At 54.9% G+C, this 20,295-nt stretch overlaps 1 protein-coding gene across 7 annotated transcripts in view; it reads right to left on the bottom strand.

The window, feature by feature from the left end:
- Nucleotides 1–2,326: 2,326 nt before the first annotated feature.
- The window catches only part of VAC14 (VAC14 component of PIKFYVE complex), a 202,864-nt gene continuing 184,895 nt past the window's right edge, over nucleotides 2,327–20,295 (bottom strand). For 5 of the 7 annotated variants that reach the window (XM_073307160.2, XM_073307161.2, XM_073307163.2 and 2 more), the window contains 2 exons: nucleotides 13,073–13,223; nucleotides 2,327–3,333 (listed from right to left, as the gene is read on the bottom strand). In XM_073307160.2, the coding sequence (XP_073163261.1) occupies nucleotides 3,171–3,333; nucleotides 13,073–13,223 (314 nt within the window). In that variant the 3' untranslated portion in view covers nucleotides 2,327–3,170. Of the gene's footprint in view, nucleotides 3,334–13,072; nucleotides 13,224–20,295 lie in introns of those variants that run through there. The other 2 variants (XM_073307162.2, XM_073307167.2) reach the window with 2 other exon arrangements.

Below are 20,295 nucleotides of genomic sequence, written 5' to 3'. Positions count from 1 at the left end.
GCTCAAGTGGCCATGGTCAGAGCTGGAGTGGGACACACCTGGAGCTTGGGGTGGGGGGTGGGGGGGGGCTGTGCAAAGCTCTGGGTTGTTCCCATGTTGGGTTTGACCCCTTCCAGGGAGGGACAGCTCGGTTCTGGGTCTGAGCTTGGCTGATGCCCATCTGGATTTTGCAGGCAGGTTGAGAGCCTGTCCCATTCGGGGCTCACTGAGCTTTCTCCAGGGTACAGGAACAGGTGGTTCTAAGGGCTGGTGTGCAAAATTGATCCCCACTCTCCAACTGGTGGACAGATCCTGACCCTCTACCCCTAGGAGAGCCATGTGTGCGAACGGAGCCCGCTCCGACACACAGGCTCTAGGCATCTGCAAAGCCCTTTGAAGCTTACGGTCTTATCTAAAGGCCACAGGATCGTTCCCACTCACTTCAACGGGCTCTGGAGTGGGTGGTTGGCCTGACTCTGCATGGTGCTGAGTTGGGCTCCCACTGGTTGCAGTGCGGGTTAAAGGAGCCCTTCCCGTCAGCAGATACTCGGCTCCTGGAGGTTTGACTCTTGACACTAGCCCACCAGGACAGGTTTTTGAAGATCTTTCCTCAGGACTGAGAGGAAAGAATTTATTTTATGCAAGCCAATCCTCAGCAAAGGGCTATTAAGATGAGCCAGCCCCACTCTAAAGAAAGCAGCAGCCATAAAAGCAGAGGGAGATGGTATTCCTCAGCCTCCCACCTACCCCAGGACAACTCCAAGTCATCCAGAGGAGGGTCATTTCTAGAGGAGCTGCCCCCTTAACAGAGTCCCCCTAACCACACCTGGCCTTGTTCCATCTCCGTGCATCAGCTCTCAGCACTGCTCTGGGAAGGGCCATCTGTAGTTAACTCCTGCTGCAGAGCAAGCACCAAAGCCCTCCCGCTTGCTTTGAGCTACAAGGTCATACCGTGCTGGGAGGCATTGATACAGGCCTTACCAAAAATAGATCCTTGGAACCCGGAACACTGTCTGCATCCTGTTCGGTCTTCTGATTTGGGCTGCCCAGAATCCTCTCCAATTCTGGAGGGCGTAGCAAGGGGGGACCCAAGACATAACCCCCAGTGGCCCTGCTGCTTCTTGCTAGCTTGTGTCACACAAGGAGGAGGGTGAGAATTCGGGAGATTAGACCACAAGCTGGATCCTGCAGAGCCCTGGATATTGCTGGGAAGGGGTGAGGAAATGCCACTCATCCAGCAACTGGCAGGAATTTAAGCCCAGCAGAGCAGCAGGCTGCCCAGGGGAAAGACGCATTTCTGCTGCACTTGTGACCAACCCAACCAAGAGGGGAGCGAGTGGGTGGGTGCAGGGTGGGGTGGGGAAGGAAGTGGGCAGCATGAGGATTAAATGTTTCTATGGGTAATGAGACCATCTGATTATACGTTCTCCTGCTTCACACCCAGGTCAAGCACTGGCAGAGAGGAGCTGGAAAGAGACTTCCCTGTAACGGAATAGCCGGCCCCCAGGGGCTCCTTCCCCTTCCTCAGACACTGGCCACTATTGGAGCAGACAGACCCCTGGGCTCTTGGCTTGCCTGAGGAATAAACACACTCAGCCCTGCAACAGTTTGCTCACACTTCACAGCTTCCTCCGAGCAACTCCGCCAGGGCTTCTCAGTGGCCGTTTGCAGCAGCTCATCACTCAGGGTACGTCGGTCCTGCAATCTCAGGATGTGACTGCAGCTCCTTCGGCCTGCTCGACACTGAACATTTAGGCTGACACAGCTACAGAGTGTGAGAAGTCCAATCCCTGGGCCCCGTAACTTTGCCAACCTCACCCGCCCTGTAGAAGCGGCTTCCAGTGACCCAGCTACTGTTGCTTGGGGAGGCGGAGTTCCTAGAGTGATGGAAAACCCACTTCTGGCCCTGCAGCCTGCATCTACACGCCAGGTGCGATAGCAGCATAGCTCAGGTGCCGAGCAGTGCCAACAGTGAAGACATGGCCTTACTCTGGCTAGCTCTGGCCCCAGAGCAGAGAAGCTGCGGCAGTGTGGGTCACGAACCCATGCCTGCCCTGCTCTGGGACCCGAGCACGTCTACTGGACCTGCAGTTACCTCCTAGGATTTCAGCATCGCTGATGTGGATCATCCCTCCCAGACCCTGCCATGCAGAAGGGGCACTTCTTTTGCCTGGGAAACAAATGGCAGACATGGGCCAAATCTCAAACCCATGTAGGACATTTGGGGGATGCGGAACCAGCCAGGGGAGAGGGCCCCAAAGGGCTCAGTGGGTGTGGAGGGCAGCCTCAGTCCAGGTGATGACCATCCTGGGGGCCTTCCCCCAAGGAGCAGCAGATACCAGGCAGGGACTTTGCCATAATTCTTTTATTTCAATGTGGGAAGTTTTTACATTGGTACAAATCTATTTTCAGGCTAGAACTCTGACTTGGACTGAACCCCTCCTCTATATACACACACGTGATGTTTTCAGGGGGCTATGAATTAAGGCTGCACTGCCATATGTACTAGAGGGAGGTGGGTCCAAGGGGGGTGACAAGAGGCGGCTGAGTGACGCGCACACACAGGAATGCACGTCCACAGGACCAAGAGCACTGGAGGATTAGATAGTGCTGTTGCCACAGGGAACTAAGGGCAGTGGACGGCTGAGATCCAAGAAGCCAGCTACCAGAGGCCGGCTTTCCTTTCGGGACTGCAGCACATGCCTGCCTGCCTGCCTGGTGGTGGAGGGGGGGGAGGAGAGAAACAGGGAGGTGAGGCCAGTCCAGTCACATGCCCACAGACACTAATGCTTGTTTGAGGCTGGAGGTAGCAGAAAATGCTTTTTATGTGTCTTCCCTCTGGCCTTACTGGCCCGGCTGTGCCATCAGCTGACTGTTGCCAGGGAGGGCTTAGTAAGGCAGAATGTGGGGTGGGGGGAGCGTGTAGCTTCATTTGTCCCTTTAGTCCCCTCCTACAACTTCCCCACATGCTTGCTTGTGATGCTCTGGAAGTTTGTGCAGCTGGGGTGCTGGGCTCCGGCTTGGTCTCTGGAGATCCTCCCCAGTTGAGCGCTGTGGCCACCTCCACCGCCTCTCCCCTGGAACAAGCACCCCCGCTGGATCAGACACCCTGGAACCCATGGCAGCCACCAGGTCTCTCTGGCTCCCCTCCCCAGGTCACTGTCTCCATGCACGCCAGCGGTGGCTGGTGCTCAGAGGATGACCCTTCGGTCTGGGGGCTCTCCCCGGCCAACCCGCTGGTGTCTCACTTCCAGGTGCTTGTTCTGGACTCGCTCAAAGTGCTGCAGCAGCTCCAGGTAGTCGATGTTGGTGGTGGTCGCTTTCTTGAAGCCCAGGGTTGTCTTAGTGCTGTCCCTGGGGAGAGGAAGCAGAGAGAGAGAGAGATGAGAGGGCATGGTGTGTGCCAAGCACCCAGTATGTTACCACCCCCACACAGACACCACATACTGAAGCTCCCTGCCCCAAGGGCCAGACGTTTGTGCTTTCCACTACAAAACACGTCCCCCTCAGCCTGGGTGGCAGGGAGACGCCTGGGCGGCAGGGAGACGCCTGGGCAACGACTGCGGAAGAGCCTACAGCTAGGAGCAGGCCAAGGGCTGCTAAGCAGCTGAGAAGGGGTCAGGGAGGAGGAAACTGGGTATCACGGTAGTGATGCTGCTGTCCATCCCCTACGTTTCTAGTGAACCGGCCAAGTGCACGGGGCAAGTGAAGACCCTGGTGAACCGATCTATCACCATGGATCAGAGCGCCCAGAGTGATGCTGGGCCAAGCTAACTGGCCCAAGCAGCAAGAGGCTTGGAGTAGAGGGGTGATGCGAATCTCTCCTGAAAGCTGGAGAGCACTGCCCCCACTACTGACAGCACCCCGTCCTATGAGCCACTCCCGCTCTCAGCAGAGCTAGGCTCCAGGGGGCTGGCTGGCGTTCTGGACTCCAGAAACTGCACTGCTCACCATCCAGAGACTGGGAGGAGCTGGAGCGCCCTGCGGAGTAATGCTCAGTACCTGCACCTGCTGGCGTTGCCATCCTTGGGGGGTAGAGGTGCCAGGCGCTTCCCGGGGACAGTGTGCTCCAGGCTTGTCCTCTGCTCTATGCCTGCCAGGAGGAGCCACCCCAATGACAAGCCTGGTGGGGAGTTCAGTGCCCTGGCACCTCACTGCCTGAGAGCTGGCTTCACCTGGCAACAGGAGCCTCCATGGGATACAAACCGCGGGGCCTGGCTGGGTCTGTATCAGAGGGATCCCAAACTGGAACCAGGGATGCCCCCCAGGCCAGGCAGGAGGAGTTTGGCAGAGCCCAGCTGCAGCACAGGAGGCAGCTGCAGAGGCCTGGTCTGGCCCTAGCACTGGTCTCAGATTGAAGGTGGGGCTGACACCAGCAGTGTTAGACAGTGCTGCTGCCCTGCGTGTCCGGTTACTCAGGAGCCATTCGCGGCATGTGATGTGCCCTCCCAGGGCAGGGGGCCTAGCAAGCTGTGGGCACCAGGCTGGTTTTCAATCCCAGGGTTATGCGGAGACAGTGCAAAGCCCCAGCTTCGCCACACACGGCGAGGCATTTCCCAGCGGAGCAGACAGTGCGGCAGGCAGCTGCTCAGCAGGTCAGCGCCCTGGGACAACAGCGCAGGCCAGCCCGCCTGAGTGGGAAGGTCACACCAGGTTAAGGTGCTGCAGCCAGACACAGAGGAAGCACGCAGGCTTCATTGCTGCGCAGCACCAGGGAAGTTCCTGCCCCAGTGGGACCAAGAACCAGAGCACCCAGCCGGGCTGTGGCCTCATGTCCTTTCAAAGCTAGCCCCACACCCCCACCAAGGCCACTGCCCTACAACCCTGCTGGCTGCCCCCCAAGCCCATCTGGCTCTTCACTCCTGTCCGACTGCACCCCCCCCTCCTCTCCAGCAGAGCCGGCCAAACCCTGACTTGGACGGTGAATGCACCAGCCCCCCTCTGCCACATGTGCCCATCCCCCTGGCCCCACAGAGCATGCTGCCCTCATCCGTGTGACCCACCCTGCTGATCAGCACAATGAGCCAGGCTCTCGCCCCACCCCAGCTCCCATCATTTCCCAGAAGGGGGGGAAGGGAGGGGTAGGGACGGCCCAGTCCGATGTTATCTCCCACGCCCAGTGCCTGGCCCAGCTGCAGCCGACATCACAACAAAGGGGGCCAATAGTGTCAGGGTTCCTGGGGGAAGCTCAGCCCCAGCCCCTCCCTACTCCCAGCAGGGCTGGGGTAGGTCAGGGTACAAGAAGAGGAGACAAACGTACATGCAGGAACATGTGGCTTGGAGCCAGACACGCTGCCTGGGAAGGGGGATCCGGGCAGCCTGGGACTTGGGCCCTATGGCTCAGATGGACCCCAGCTGCAGCCCATGACGCAGAGCAGGAGAGGTGGGACTGTCCTGTGGGAAGAGCACGCGAGCAGCGAGAGTGTCTGGGACAGAGCCAGGAGGGTGGGACAGTCTGCCCAGGGCTGGGAGTGCTGATGGACCCGGGACCTGTCCCTGAGCAGGAGAGAACGAGTTGCTGGAGGGGAAAGTGGTCTGAGGCTCCAAGCAGCTCTGCCTGGTTGGAGCCATGGGCTGAACTCAGCGGCCACCACCCTCCCCTGCTGGGGGAGAGATCCTGGCCTAGTGCTTGGTGGGAGCACGTGAACTCTCCCCTGGGGTTCTCGCGGGCGCTGATCTAAGGGCGCACAGATCCAGGCTAGTGTGGGATGGCTCAAGGGGACTCTGGACAAAGAAGGTCAAAGCACTTTATCTCCTGCCGCCAGCGCCCACAAAAGCCACGTGTGCTCTGCTAAAACCAGTGGCAGGCTGGGTGGTTCAGCGGCAGCACTGGAAATAGAGCCTGGAGCCTTGACCGTCAGCCAGCAGCTCTAACCACAGGCCAAGCTCCCTTGCTGTGAGGGCAGCCAAGCAGTGACTGCAGCAGTACATGGCGACACTCACCAGATGATCCCGGGTGGGAGACTCCAGTTCTCAGGTACGAATCCCAGGACATGCCAGGAGGAGACCAAGCCCTGTGCATTTTAACTGCCAATAAGCCGCGTGGATCACGAAGGAGCCAACTTAGCAGCATCTGCTTTGCAATTCTGAGGCCCTGGCTACACCCAAATTGCCTTGGGTTAGTGGAGCCAGTGCAAAAGGCGCTGGGCACATGCTGGTTCTGATTTAATGCGGTTTAATTTCAACCCAGTTCTAAGCAATTTATGCCAAACAGAAATAAGAGCCTCCCCCCACCCATGGGCCTGGACTGGTCTGACCGAGGGCAGGTGTCCACTGACGATGCTGCAGTGGTGCGGCTACCCCCGTCGCGCTCCAGGGAAGAAGCCACCACACCAGCAGGAGAACTCCTCCCACCTCCCTTGCAAGTGGCAGTAGCTATGTCAGTGGGGAAGCTCTCCTGCCAATACAGCGCTGTCTACACTGGGGCGCAGACTGGGTACCTGGTGGCTTTTTCACACCCCGAGCGACACTTATACTGACGTACGTTTATAGTGTCGACCAGCCCTAAAGCTTGTTTAGATTCACACCTGAAGTTAAACCAGGGCGACGCTGCAGGGAGACCAGCCCCGAGCGCTGGCTCCACGGCTGTATGTACTGCTGGACGAAGGAGGGCCAGGGATCGCCCGTTGGCAATATGGCACTGTGCGTCAAGGCTCGCAGAGTGAGCTCCCTCAGGCTTAAGCTGATTTACGGGGGTGGCGAGTGTGGTGCTTGGGAAAGGGAGGGACCCAAAAGCACAAACAGGCGCTGAGTGACCCGCCTCAGTGCAAGACACGAGAAGTGAATCTTCCCCTCTACTCTGCACTGATGAGGCCTCAGCTGGAGTATCGTGTCCAGTTCTGGGCGCCACCTTTCAGGAAAGATGGGGACAAACTGGAGAAAGTCCAGAGAAGAGCAACAAAAATGATTAAAGGTCTAGAAACCAGCTATGAGGGAAGACTGAAAAAATTAAGTTTGCTTAGTCTGGAGAAGAGAAGACTGAGAGGGGACCTGGTAACAGTTTTCAAGTACATGAAAGATTGTTACAAGAAGGAGGGAAAAGAATTGTTCTTCTTAACCTCTGAGGACAGGACAAGAAGCAATGGGCTTAAATTGTAGCAAGGGCGGACATTAGGAAAGCTTCCTAACGGTCAGGGTGGTTAAGCACTGGAATAAATTGCCTAGGGAGGTTGTGGAATCTCCATCATTCGGGATTTTTAAGAGCAGGTTAGACAAACACCTGTCAGTGATGGCCTTCTAAGAAATACTCAGTCCTGCCAGGAGTGCAGGGGACGGGACTAGATGACCTCTAGAGGTCCTTTCCAGTCCCATGATTCTACTGATGCCCCTCAATCCAGACCTGCAGCCCCCTGAGTAATTCCAACCTGAGAGCACCCCACCTACAGCTCCGCCAATACCCTAAACCCAGACCTGACCCCCGCTATGCCACTTAGTCCCCCCCGAGCTCTTCTGATGCCCCTCCATCCAGACAGGCACCCCCTGCTATTCCACTCCTAGTCCCCCATTCCCCAAGCTCTGCCAAGGTCCCTCCACACTTGTGCTACGGTAAGGCCCCACTGTGCTGGGTACGGTACAGACAGACAGTCCTGCTCTGAAGAACTTGCAATCCAAGTGTAAGAGCACAGATGAGAGGAGGATAATGCACGCGCACATGGCTTTCCAGCCCGCGTCTCCTCCCACACAGCTCCGCCAAGGCTCCTCATGCTGTGCACCAGCCCTGCTCTTCCAGGAGGGGAAAAGCACAAGGCACAAGCAAGCGTTTAATCCTTTCCCACAGCAGGACGGGAACCCCGCCTCCCGGCTCCTGCTGGCTGAGTTCTGCTTCTGGCTGCACTGCTTAGGAAGCTGTACTTGGCCAGATAATAAAGAGCGTTTGTCTCCTTGAGATTAATTGGAATTAGGAGCAAACCTGAGACACGGTCTGCGGGCCGGGTGCATGTGTGTCTGAGGTAGGGCTTCCCCCCCCTCCGCCGTGCTAAGACACTGCCAGGAGGAGGGGTTTCCCCTGGCCTGGATATTTTGGGGAGGAAGGACAATCTGCAGAGCTTGACATTTGGGAAATCAACAACCCCCACCTACACACACAAGGTGATTCATGGAGGAGGGGCAGAAAGAGACAGGGCCCGTTTCTTTAGCTTTGAGGAGCTCAGAAGGGGAAGAAAAAAACCCCATGCTGAAGGATTAACCCTTCAGTCACCCACTACATGCCGCAGAGAATATCTCCGAAATGCTTAGACAGACTGAGCTGAATGGCCCAGTTTCTCCTGCTGAATCAGATGCTGCTTGAGTTCCTGTTTCCAGCTGATGGCTGGGGCATCTCCACTCAGCTTTCGGGACCTGCTCCATGGCTGGGAAGACAGAACCACTGGGCGAGGAGGTGGCAAGCAGCAAGGGGCCAGTTTGCTGGGAGGTCAGCACTGATTGGGGTCCCCCGGAAGGGGGCAGGAACAGACACTGCTATTCTGCTTAGCAAGCGGCTAATGCTCCCTTCAGAGCCAGGCATGCTGAGCCAAGTGACTGACCTAGGCTATGTTCTGCCTGCCAGTGCCATGCAGTTCTTGGGGAAGCTCCTGCCATGGCTTTCGTCTCACAGGGTCCCTAGGGCCCCGTCTGATTCTCCCTCCTGGCCTCCTTGTTCCAAGGAAGCCATGCTGGCCAGCTGAAGGTGAGCATGTCTGTCCAAGGTCCCGTCTACACTGGGCTGGGACAGTGGTGGGAAACATGTGGCCAAGCTGATCCGGCTCCTGGTGCTTGGGCTGTCAGAGCAGGCAGGGCTCATGGGCCGAAGCCATGTGATTACCTGGGTGCCTATCACATCCACAGCATACTGTTTATTTTCTCTAAAGCCATAGATCTACTTGGTTTGGCTGGCTCTGCTCCCACTCCAGTGTGGATGCGATGTAACAGAGCAGGCTGCCAAGACCACGCGCTGAGAAGTAACACTTCCTGATCCCCCAACCCCACACTGCTCCACTGAACTCAGGGGATGAGGTTCTGCTAAGCCCTTTGCTCCACTGAGATCACTAGCGAAGTGTGGGGCAACAGGCCCCTGCTACTCCCTTGGTAGGTACAGTATCCCCACAAGCCCAGTCCCACTGGCCAAGTATGGTGTCCACCTTGGGTTAGTGCCGTGGGGCAGGACCGTAAAACAAATGCTTTGAGGTTGGGGGAGTTCCTTGTCCCTGGCTTTCCACCTGCACTGCTCAGAGGCTGCGGGGAAGAGCGTGAGGCAAAGAGAGAAGTGTTCCTCCCTGGAGGACAGAGGAGCGCTGCTGGGTCACAGGCAAAGAGCCCAGCAGAGTACAGCCCCACAATGCCAGCTGACAGCCGGTCACCTCCAGCACACTGCACTGGGCTGCCATTGGCATTTACTTGGGGGCAAGCGTCCGTGAAGCTGAAGCGCAAAGAGCACTAGCCTGAGACAAGTGTCATCTGGGCAGGCACCAAGTACTGCCGGCAGGTGCCAACGGGAACGCCGCATCCCTGCAGCGCCATCACGGCTGCTCCAGTCCTGTGAAGGGATGGCCCAGGGGACTGGAGAACTCAGGGCACCTGCAACGAGCCTTTTGCCACGGGGTTTGGCCTCTGATCCTAGTGACCAAAGTGCATTACCAGCTCCTTGGAGGCTCATGTAAGAAGAATTGATGGCCTCAGTTTTGTTCATAGGGGATAGGTGGCCACTTCCATCACTGCTGGCCCCTCAGCAGACAGGCCGAGACGAGGAATGGGGCACAGAATCCCCCCAGCAGCAAGACCCTCCATGGGAGGAAGGACATGCTGGAGGCCGGGATACATTTGTTCGGGATGGCCAGTTGTGATGCAGTTTGGAGAAGTAAAGCCTACAGGGAGTGACAACACCCAGCTCCCTTTCACATGGACTATGGCACTTGTGAACCTGGCCCCCCAGAGCAGGATGGCCAGCATGCTAAGCCACCAGGCTGTGGCTGTTTTAAATGCTGCAAAAAGTCTGTTTCAGGCACGGTTCTGGCTTGCTCTCTCTGGATTTGGGTGTTTCTTTGACGAAGACTGCCACATGGTAGTTGAAACCTCAGGAACCAAGAGAGTCAGCATGACCTAACAGGTAGGACACTGGATTGGCAGTCCTGGGTTCTAATTTGAGATGTGCCATTGGCCTGCTGGGTGAGCTAGTGAGAGGCACACCTCGGTGCCTGAGTTTCCCCCCACCCTCACACACACTTTGTCTTGTCTATTCAGACTGTAAAGCTGTGGGGGCAGGAATGGTCTCTCACTTTGTGTCTAGTGCAATGGATGCATAACTGTAACAGACTAGAAGAACGGACGCGCAGCTCTCCTGTGTCGACCCCCACTCTTGGATTAAGAGATTAACCCAAGGCTCAGTGACGGTCAGACTGGGGAACACAGGGAAATTCACATCCAGGGATCAATGCAACAGTCTTCTCTGCAGAGGAATGTTTAAGAAGAGATCTGATCCGTACAAGGAGTGCAGACAAAGGAGATGGGCCACCTTGATGGGGATGGAAAACCCACTAGGCATCTCTGCCCAGCCAGTGGGTCGACAACTTTCCCGCACGGCTTGCTTCTGCCCCAGCTGGCTTCCCCCAAGAAGGGGCAGCTTGGTCTGTTATGAAAGCGGGCTTCAATGTTTAATGGAATGTAGGTCACAGTTAATCAGATGCTCAGTCTGTCTGGCAGCTCTGATTGCTCCAAAAGCCCGGGTAGTCAGGGGCAAAGGGAGGAAACCCCTCCCCCTGAACATACACACAAATATAACTGCTCACACTCGAAAAAACAGAGGCTGAGAACAGAGGCCAATGCTCCTGAGTGCACAGGCTGGGGAGCGTGATGCAGCCTGCCTAGGGACTAGTTAAAAAGCAAGGATCTGCTTTCTGCACATCTTGGAACTTTGTCCCCATGGCTTTGCAGAGGAGGGATAAGCCTTTCATGTCTCCAGAAGGGATGTACTGCCACTGAGAAGCACCCCTCCCACCTCATTAGCCCGGACTTTGAAAGAGCTACTTCCCCACCAAGTGGGGCTGCCCAGCTGAACGGAGATGGGGCGGGCTGACCTGGGCCAGGGTGAAGATGTCCCTAGGAACCTTGCCCTCCACAGCCAAGAGATGCCTCATCACTGCCAAGAGAAGAGGAGAGCCACATACACTGGGAAATTTTATGCCTGGTACCGGTTTATGGTAGCAAAGGATTAACAGCACTGGCTGGAGACCCTGGCATGCCACATCTTCCCTCTCCTAGGACTTGCCACCCTCAGCCCTAGCTGCATTCTGCTCCAGAGATTTCATACCAAGATGGACAGATGTCCAGCAAGGATCAGAACCTGGCCATCCTGGGCCAGCCTGAAGAGCGAAGCAGTAAGGCAAGCCCTGATCTCTGGCTCCAAGCTGGAGGGCACCAGCCACTAGGTCACTGGGTCATCCCCCCCTTGCTGAGCCTTGTGCCCAGCTGGAGAGATACACACTCCAGTTGGAGAGCTCGCTGCCTGCAGCAGGATGCAGAGCTGGCTCGGTATACATTAGATGGGCATCCCGGGCTCGGCACTGCTAAGGTTCCTGGCCCAGTCTGCACAGCTGATGTCTAGGTCCCTGCCCCCTAAGCAGCATCCCAGCCAGTCCGTAGAGTTAAAGCCAGAAGGGGCCATTATAATCATGTAGCCCGAGCTCCTACGTAACCAGAATCAGGTGCACTGAGGGGCTGTGGTGTTGCCCAGCAGCGTAGGGGACAAGAGCAGCAGATACATCCCTGGCAGGTGACTGCTTGCGAGACAGCAAAGAAGAGGCAGAGCAGGCAAAGGTGATCAATGGCTCTCAAAGGCCAGAGTAGCCCAGGCCTAGCAGCCCATCAGACTCGCAGGGCTGCTAGCGAGGTGTGTGCACTGCAGTGGCCGGCTAGTTCAGCTGCAGGCAGGAAAAGGACTGAAGCAGCTCTCAGCGTAGGAGGCTGAATGCGAGACGCGCTGGCTCCCCACGACGCCCGGTGCTGGTGCACACCAGGCAAGCCTGGGGCAGGCAGCCCCAGGGTAGGCTCCTAGGGGCTGTTCCTAACAAGCTGGGGCAGCTGATGGGAGATCCGCCAGTCTCCATTCAGTGTAAATCTTCTCCAGGGCTCTGCTTGTTTCCATGGAGACCCTGCAAGTGAAATTTTCCATCCCGGATGCCAAATGCCTGTGGATGAGGCACAGCCCTCCAAGGGTTACCAAATATAGACAAAAGCTGAGCGAGTGCTCCACAGCGCAAGGCAAGGAGCGCGCGCAGGAGGAAGCCTCAGGCCTGACACCCAGCTCCGCGGGCAGGTGCCTCAGAGCAAGGCCCTGCTGCTGCTCGCACAGAGAAGGGGTCCGGCCTGGCCTGCCAAACGGCTCATAGGCCTTAATGCTCCTGAGCCCCGCACGTATATGCTCTGCAGCCCTCGACTGCTGCAGAAGGCAGAGGTGCCCTGGCACCTCAGTGATGTTACCGGAGGGTGAGAGTCGCAGCCACTGCTCTGCTATGAACCCCTGCCCCTGCCTCTCCCCAACTACCACTGCAGAGGTGGCAGCTCGAGCCCATGAGGTCCCAGCATGCATTGCTCCATCTTGATGCAAGCAGCCAAGTCTCAGGCCCTTCAATCCCACCAGGTCATGGCTTTGTATTAAATATAAGGGCAGCCACGCTAAATACAATTAGCTGTGTCCCGTGCATAGGTCACCACTCCACAACGGAGCACAGACCCCCCCCCCCCCAAATGTCACTATTCTTCCTCATCAGGATTGCCCTTCGACCTCCCCGCACCTTACACCAGGCTGCGAGGGCCCAAGCCCATGCTGCATCACTGAAGGAGTGGAGGTGGCTCAGCACCTGCAGGAATGGGCCTTCATAAGGGATGTTGCCAAGCCAGGCGCATATCGTATTGGGAGCTCTAGGGTTAGGACCAACATGGGCTGTGCCCGTTCCCTGAGGATACCGCATACATGGCTGGCAGGAACGCAAGAGGACAGCATGCGCTCCCAATGCCTCTAGTGCTACAGGAACCCTAGGTCAGGGCAGTCTCTGCAGGGGGCTGGAGTCCCAGCCTCCCTGTGCGGTTTCAAGGAGTTACTCCCCCAGCTGGTGTCACTCACGTGGTCTGCAGGAGCTCGGGGTTGGGCACGCACTGCAGACGGTGGGAGAGGAGCTGGAAGGCACTGCTCTGAGGCAGAAGCATCAGCAGCCCGTAGAGAGCCTTGATCAGGTAGGGGTTATTCTTCACATCCAGCAGCTGCAAGCGCAGATCTGTGGCCAGAATAGACAGGCAATCAATGGAGGTGAAAACAATCCGTCCATCTGGCAGCCAGATCCCCCCACCAAACCCTCTGCATAGGTTCAGAGATAGATCCGGGTCGTTCTTTACAAACCACCCCAAACTTCTCCCAGCTGGCTCAGAAAAGCACCTCCTGGGTGCCATGCACTCATCTGCTTTCAGAGGGCCTGGCAAGCACAACCCCGCAAGGTCCCATTATTCTCTACCCCAAAGATTGCTTTCATGTACCATTGCTTCCAACACCCAGGGGTGATGGGCGGGAGTCCCCGCCCAACACCTCTAATGCCACGGCAACTTCGGTCAGAGGCTTTGTGCGCTCCCCACCCTCCCCCACTGCTAAGCATGTGCTTCCAGAAGCAGTACACCTGATCTGAGTCAGGAAGACATGCTCCTTTCTAGGTCACTGGGCTGGCACAATGGCACCCCTCTAATCCACTGCTTTTGTCCCTGACCTGCAGGCCTGCCACCTTCCCCAGCTCCTGCTGCAGTGTCTCTGCATGGATGTGATGGCATTTCTCAGGCACAGCCTGAATTTGGATTCCTGCACCAACTGCAGAACGAGTCCTGCCACAGCCCTGCCAATGAACCCAGGCCAAGGATGGGGGTCTGCAGCTCACAGACCCCTCTTTCTTTTTGCTTTGGGAAGCAAAATCTACCAGAGTCAGTTGATTGGATGGTTTCCCTTTGCCATTTCCTTTCTAGGCCACCCCTTGCTGCACATCCCTTCACCACCTTGTGAACAGGTTGCTCACAAAATATCCAGTTTAAGATGTAGTTCTACATTGCAAAGCAGCTCTTTTCTATTCCACAGATTCTGTATTCAGTCAGAATCATAGAATATCAGGGTTGGAAGGGACCTCAGGAGGTCATCTAGTCCAATCCCCTCCTCAAAGCAGCACCAACCCCAACTAAATCATCCCAGCCAGGCCTTTGTCAAGCCGGGCCTTAAAAACCTCTAAGGATGGAGATTCCACCACCTCCCTAGGTAACGCATTCCTGTGCTTCACCACCCTCCTAGTGAAAAATGTTTCCTAATATCCAACCTAGACCTCCCCCACTGCAACTTGAGACCATTGCTTCTTGTTCTGTCATCTGCCACCACTGAGAACAGCCTACCTCCTTCCTCTTTGGAACCCCCCTTCAGGTAGTTGAAGGCTGCTATCAAATCCTCCCTCACTCTTCTCTTCTGCAGACTAAATAACCCCAGTTCCCTCAGCCTCTCCTCATAAGTCATGTGCTCCAGCCCCCCTAATCATTTTCATTGCTCTCTGCTGGACTCTCTAATTTGTTCACATCACTTCTGTAGTGAAGGGACCAAAACTGAATGCAATACTCCAGGTGTGGCCTCACCTGAAAGGAAGCATGCTGAGGAGAAAACTGGAGGCAGCAAAAGAGGCAGAAAAAACCCAAGAGGCTGCCCACAGGAGAGCTATGGAGGCAAGGGAAAAAGAACTGGAGGAAAAGGAAAAAGAGAGGAAGCATGCACTGGAGACGGAGAAGGCAGAATATACCAACAAACCCTAGAAATCCTTCTCCAGGTACTGCTTCACATCCCAGGAAGTTCCCCACCTACAAGGCAGGCGATGATACCGAGGCCTTTTTAGAAAACTTCGAAAGGGCCTGCCTTGGGTACAGCATCTCTACAGACCAATACATGGCAGAGCTGAGGCTGCAGCTCAGTGGACCCTTAGCTGAAGTGGCAGCTGAAATGCCTAAGGAATACATGAACCAGTATGAACTGTTTAAAACCCAGGCGAGAGTCAGAATGGGGCTAACACCCGAGCATTCCCGTCGGTGGTTCAGAGCCCTAAGGTGGAAACCAGACATGTCATTTACCCGACATGCCTACCGTATTGTGAAACATTGGGATGCCTGGATATCAGGAGCAAGAGTTAAATCTCCAGAAGAGTTGCCCTTCCTAATGCAAATGGAGCAGCTCTTAGAGGGTGTTCCTGAGGAAATAGAAAGATACATCCTAGATGGGAAGCCTACAACTGTAATCGAGGTGGGGGAGATTGGAGCCATATGGGTGGAGGTGGCAGAAAAGAAAAAACTAGTAGCAGTTGGGGCGAATATCAGAAGGGGCAAAACGGAACAAAACGGGTGGAGGGAGGAGAGAGGAACAATCCTGGTCGCAGTTGGAGCGGATACCAGAAGGGACAACCTCAGACCACACCCTACTACCGGGGGCAGCCCAAGACCCCAACTACAGCCCCAAGGAACAGTCCAGACACCTTATCGTCCAGCCACACCGTTCTCCAGCAACCCACCTCGCCCCAGTGACCCGTCAGCTGGACAATGTTTTAAATGTAATGAGCCAGGGCATGAAAAGGCCAACTGCCCCAAGAACCCCAACAGATTACAGTTCATTGCACTGGAATCACACCAGAGGTCCTCAGGCTCAAATGCCTCCCAGATACCCTCGGAGCGGAGGGAAACTGAGTGTGGGCAGGAAGAAGGTAACCGTGTGGCGGGACACCGGAGCACAACTGAGGGCTATCCATGCTTCCTTAGTGGACCCCAATTTAATCGGCCCAGAGATCCAAGTGATGATTCAACCCTTCAAGTCAAACTCTTTTGACTTGCCTACAGCCAAGTTGCTGGTCTAGTACAAGGACTGGTCAGGAACGTGGACTTTTGCAGTCTATGATGATTATCCCATCCCCATGCTGTTGGGGGAAGACTTGGCCAATCATGTGGGAATCGTCACCTGGAGCCAGGCTAAGCAAGCTGTCACACCTAGCTCTATTCTGGAAACTTCTACCAGGACCCGGTCAGAGGTAATGGAACCGGACCCCATGCCAACGTCAGCAACAGCAGTAGTGGATCCAGTCCCAGAGACCCAGACAGAGTCAGTCCCAGAACCAGAACCGGCGGAACAACCAGCACCAGACCCATTGCCAGCACTGAATCCAGTGCTTGCAACCCCAACACCAGAGGGCCCCACCGAACCTGCACCAGTAGATAACCCTACACAAGAGGCTCAGCAGGAGCCTGAACCCCAACATAGTGCACCAGCAGAGAGCAGTTCACAGTCAACAGAAACAGCCCTATCACCTGCATCGCTTCCAGAGGGACCAAGCATAGGTCCACAATCCAATGAGGATTGTGGAACTGATGTCTCCAGCATCAAGGGAATGGTTCCAGACCGAACAGGAAGCAGATGAAAGCCTCCAGAGAGCTTGGATAGCGGCACGGAGCAACCCACCACCTCTCAGCTCTTCTAATCGATCCAGGTTTGTTGTAGAAAGAGGACTTTTATACAAGGAAACTCTTTCTGATGGACACCAGGAAGACTGGCATCCTCGGAGACAGTTGGTAGTTCCAACTAAGTACCGGGTAAAGCTCTTGAGCTTAGCCCACGATCATCCTAGTGGCCACGCTGGGGTGAACAGGACCAAAGACCATTTGGGGAGGTCATTCCACTGGGAAGGAATGGGCAAGGATGTTTCTACCTATGTCCAACCTTGTGAGGTATGCCAAAGAGTGGGAAAACCCCAAGACCAGGTCAAAGCCCCTCTCCAGCCACTCCCCACCATTGAGGTTCCATTTTAGCGAGTAGCTGTGGATATTCTGGGTCCTTTTCCGAAAAAGACACCCACAGAAAAGCAGTACATATGAACTTTCATGGATTTTGCCATCCGATGGCCGGAAGCAGGAGCTCTAAGCAACACCAGGGCTAAAAGTGCGTGCCAGGCACTAACAGACATTTTTGCCAGGGTAGGTTGGCCCTCCAACATCCTCACAGATGCAGGAACTAATTTCCTGGCAGGAACTATGGAAAGCCTTTGGGAAGCTCATGGGGTAAATCACTTGGTTGCCACCTCTCACCACCATCAAACAAATGGCATGGTGGAGAAATTTAATGGAACTTTGGGGGCCATGATACGTAAATTCGTAAATGAGCACTCCAATGATTGGGACCTAGTGTTGCAGCAGTTGCTCTTTGTCTACAGAGCTGTACCACATCCCAGTTTAGGGTTTTAACCATTTGACTTTGTATACGGCCGTGAGGTTAAGGGGCCATTACAGTTGGTGAAGCAGCAATGGGAGGGATTTACATCTTCTCCAGGAACTAACATTCTGGACTTTGTAACCAACCTACAAATCTCCCTCAGAACCTCTTTAGCCCTTGCTAAAGAAAACCTAGAGAATGCTCAAAAAGAGCAAAAAGCCTGGTATGATAAACATACCAGAGAGTGTTCCTTCAAAGTAGGGGACCAGGTCATGGTCTTAAAGGCGCTCCAGGCACATAAAATGGAAGCGTTGTGGGAAGGGCCATTCACAGTCCAAGAGCACCTGGGAGCTGTTAATTCCCCACCTCCAACCAAAAGCCTAAGGAGTACCATATTAATTCTCTAAAGCCCTTTTATTCCAGAGAATTAAAGGTTTGTCAGTTTACAGCCCAGGGAGGAGATGACACTGAGTGGCCTGAAGAGGTGTCTACTACGAAGGGAAAAGTGCTGGTGGCGTGGAAGAGGTGAACCTCTCCATGACCCTTAGGCATATGCAGTGACAGCAGATCCAGGAGCTCTGCACTAGCTACACGCAGACGTTCTTAGCCACCCCAGGACTGACTGAACGGGCATAACACTCCATTGACACAGGTAATGTAGTTAACAATTCCAACCACAGGATCAAATCCCACCTCCAGGTGCACAGGTGACAGGAAGGTAAGTTTGCAGCCATGTATGAGGCACCAGACTAAGGGCTTGTCTATCCTTCAGATATGCTGTGAATTTAAAGGTGCAATAGCTGTTCCAGAATAACTGCATGTGTAGAGAAGCTCTAAGCACTTAGCTTGACTCTCAGATTCCAGCCAAGATTGCAGCTCCAGCAATTAGGAAAAGCCATCTTTCTTATACACTGAGCATGTCTGATTTGATCCGGAGGCAGTGAGACACCACAGACATGGTACTGCATGATGCCATTTGCAGAAGTGCTTTTCTGAATAGCATGGCACCATGAATTTCCCAGAAGAGGAACAGCACACACACGTGTCGAAATCAAGCAACCCCTGCAGGGATTACAACTGCCACCACCTGCATTAGAAAAAATTGAGTGCAGAAATCCTGCAGAGGGCTAGGTGGCTTGTGCCATCAACACAGATTCTTTTGGAATGGAAGAAACGCCTCCAGGCCTACCCCAAAGCCTCGCCAGCTGTGAACATGGCACAGCCCTTCCTAGTTACTGCATAGCACAAGCTACAAGACACAGACAGAGCAGCAGCGGAGTGAAGAAGAAACCAGCACTTCGATTCTTCAACAACAACAAGAATGTGAGCAGCATTTCTGAGTGCCACGCTGTGCCGCAGCGACTCAAGAGCCAGAGTACCAACCTCTGGGCAGAGTCCTGGGCTGTAGCCCCACCCCCGTCGGCGGGGAGCTCTAGCTTTCGATTTCACCAACCACTTGTCACGTTCATACTCCTCGGACACTATAACCGTCTCAACAGGGAGACGCAGACAGCCCCTTGGGCACTCCGATCTGTCCTGCCACCTAGGCAAGCCTGCCTTTGCCATAGATGGCCCCTTACACCAGGATCACAGCAATATTCAGATTACTCCCAAGTCCAAAGGACCAGCCACTGACCCCAGCTCAATTGCACCTTACATCTCACACAAAGACAACACTGTAGCCAGTCCTATAACAAACTCTCTAAAGATGTACTAACTAAGAAACAGAAAGAAGAGTTATTGACAAGGTTAAAGCAGGCTACCATACACACCAATGAGTTCCAATCTTAAGTTTCAAAATGAAACAGATGCTTCTATACGAAGGAAATGCTACTTGTCCTTTAGGGATGACCCAGACTAAGCACAGGGGATCTTCTGCTTATGCCTGGTAATCCTTGCGCCCCCGGAGTCCAAGCAGCATAAAGACACCTTTCCTCCTCGACAGGGGTTTTTATTCCCTTCCCCCTTTCTGCTCAGAGCTGCAAACTCAACTGATGAGTCATGCAAGCGAATTCCTCCCATCTTCACGGGGCTGGGGAAAGTAAACAGAGTCTTTTGCCCTCTTTAAGGTTCTGCACTAGTCCCCCTGGTGTCGCTGGGCAGGAGCTAACATCTTCTGCTGGAGACCAGCATGCCACACTCGTTCGTGGCTCTCCCCCGTCTGGTGAGCTAAAGTCACAGACGCTTACAATGCACACGCACACACATTACCTTGCAGTGTGGGATACGGATGCTAGAAGTGAGATTAACGCAGGCAGTAATTTGCAATCATTCCATAAACACTAAAACATACTTAGAATTCCAGCACCTATTTCAACAACACTAACACACAAGCGAGCCAGACCGGTCACAGCTCTGTATTTGTCATTGTTCAGTTGAGACATGGGGACCTGGGCATGAGCCAGCACCTGCCCTGCCAGCATCACAATGAGCACCACCCATGGCCAATTCTGATTGGTTTTCCTGTCACTAACTTTTTTTTGACCTACAGATCTAGCTACCGGCAGGAAGAGAGTTGGATCTGAAGAGCAATCCTTACTCATGAGCGTGAATGCGAGTTGGAGACCTGCTGCCCACTGTATTTCTTGCACGTCACTCCCTGCAGTATATCTATGCTAGTCGTAGTCCTGGCTCCCCTGCTGAACTGGCCATATCACTGCCCTTCCAGGCCCCTGCTTCCCCATTGGTAAAATGATGAGGACACAGACCCACCTTTGTAAAGTGCTTTGAGATCTCTGCATGGGAAGCCCTTCCAATCCTCTCTCCCCACCCACCTACTCTGTTAATGAGCCTCCCTCCCGAAAGGGGTCAGAGCTATGGCACTAACATTTCTGTGTCTGCCTCATGGAAATGGACTCTCCCTGTCCAGCCCTGCCAGTTCCCCGCAGTGCTCATGTGCAGGCTCTCAGAGCTCTTGGAAAACTGCTCTTGGAGAGAGACCCACGGGAGGGAGGGCTGGAGAGTCCCTCCCCTCCCAGCCCAGGGCCAGGCATTTCCCACCTGATGTTAGCTGGTTCCCCAGCAGTACATCTGAGCTGACATCTCAGGGGCAGGCAGCCACCTGGTGACCCCAGAGCTCAGGCAACATC

The sequence above is a fragment of the Lepidochelys kempii genome, chromosome 12 (genome assembly GCF_965140285.1).
Source record: "Lepidochelys kempii isolate rLepKem1 chromosome 12, rLepKem1.hap1, whole genome shotgun sequence".
Classification (NCBI taxonomy): Eukaryota; Metazoa; Chordata; order Testudines; family Cheloniidae; genus Lepidochelys; species Lepidochelys kempii.
Note: the sequence above shows the minus strand (reverse complement) of the source record. Positions and strands in the feature narration are given on the sequence as shown.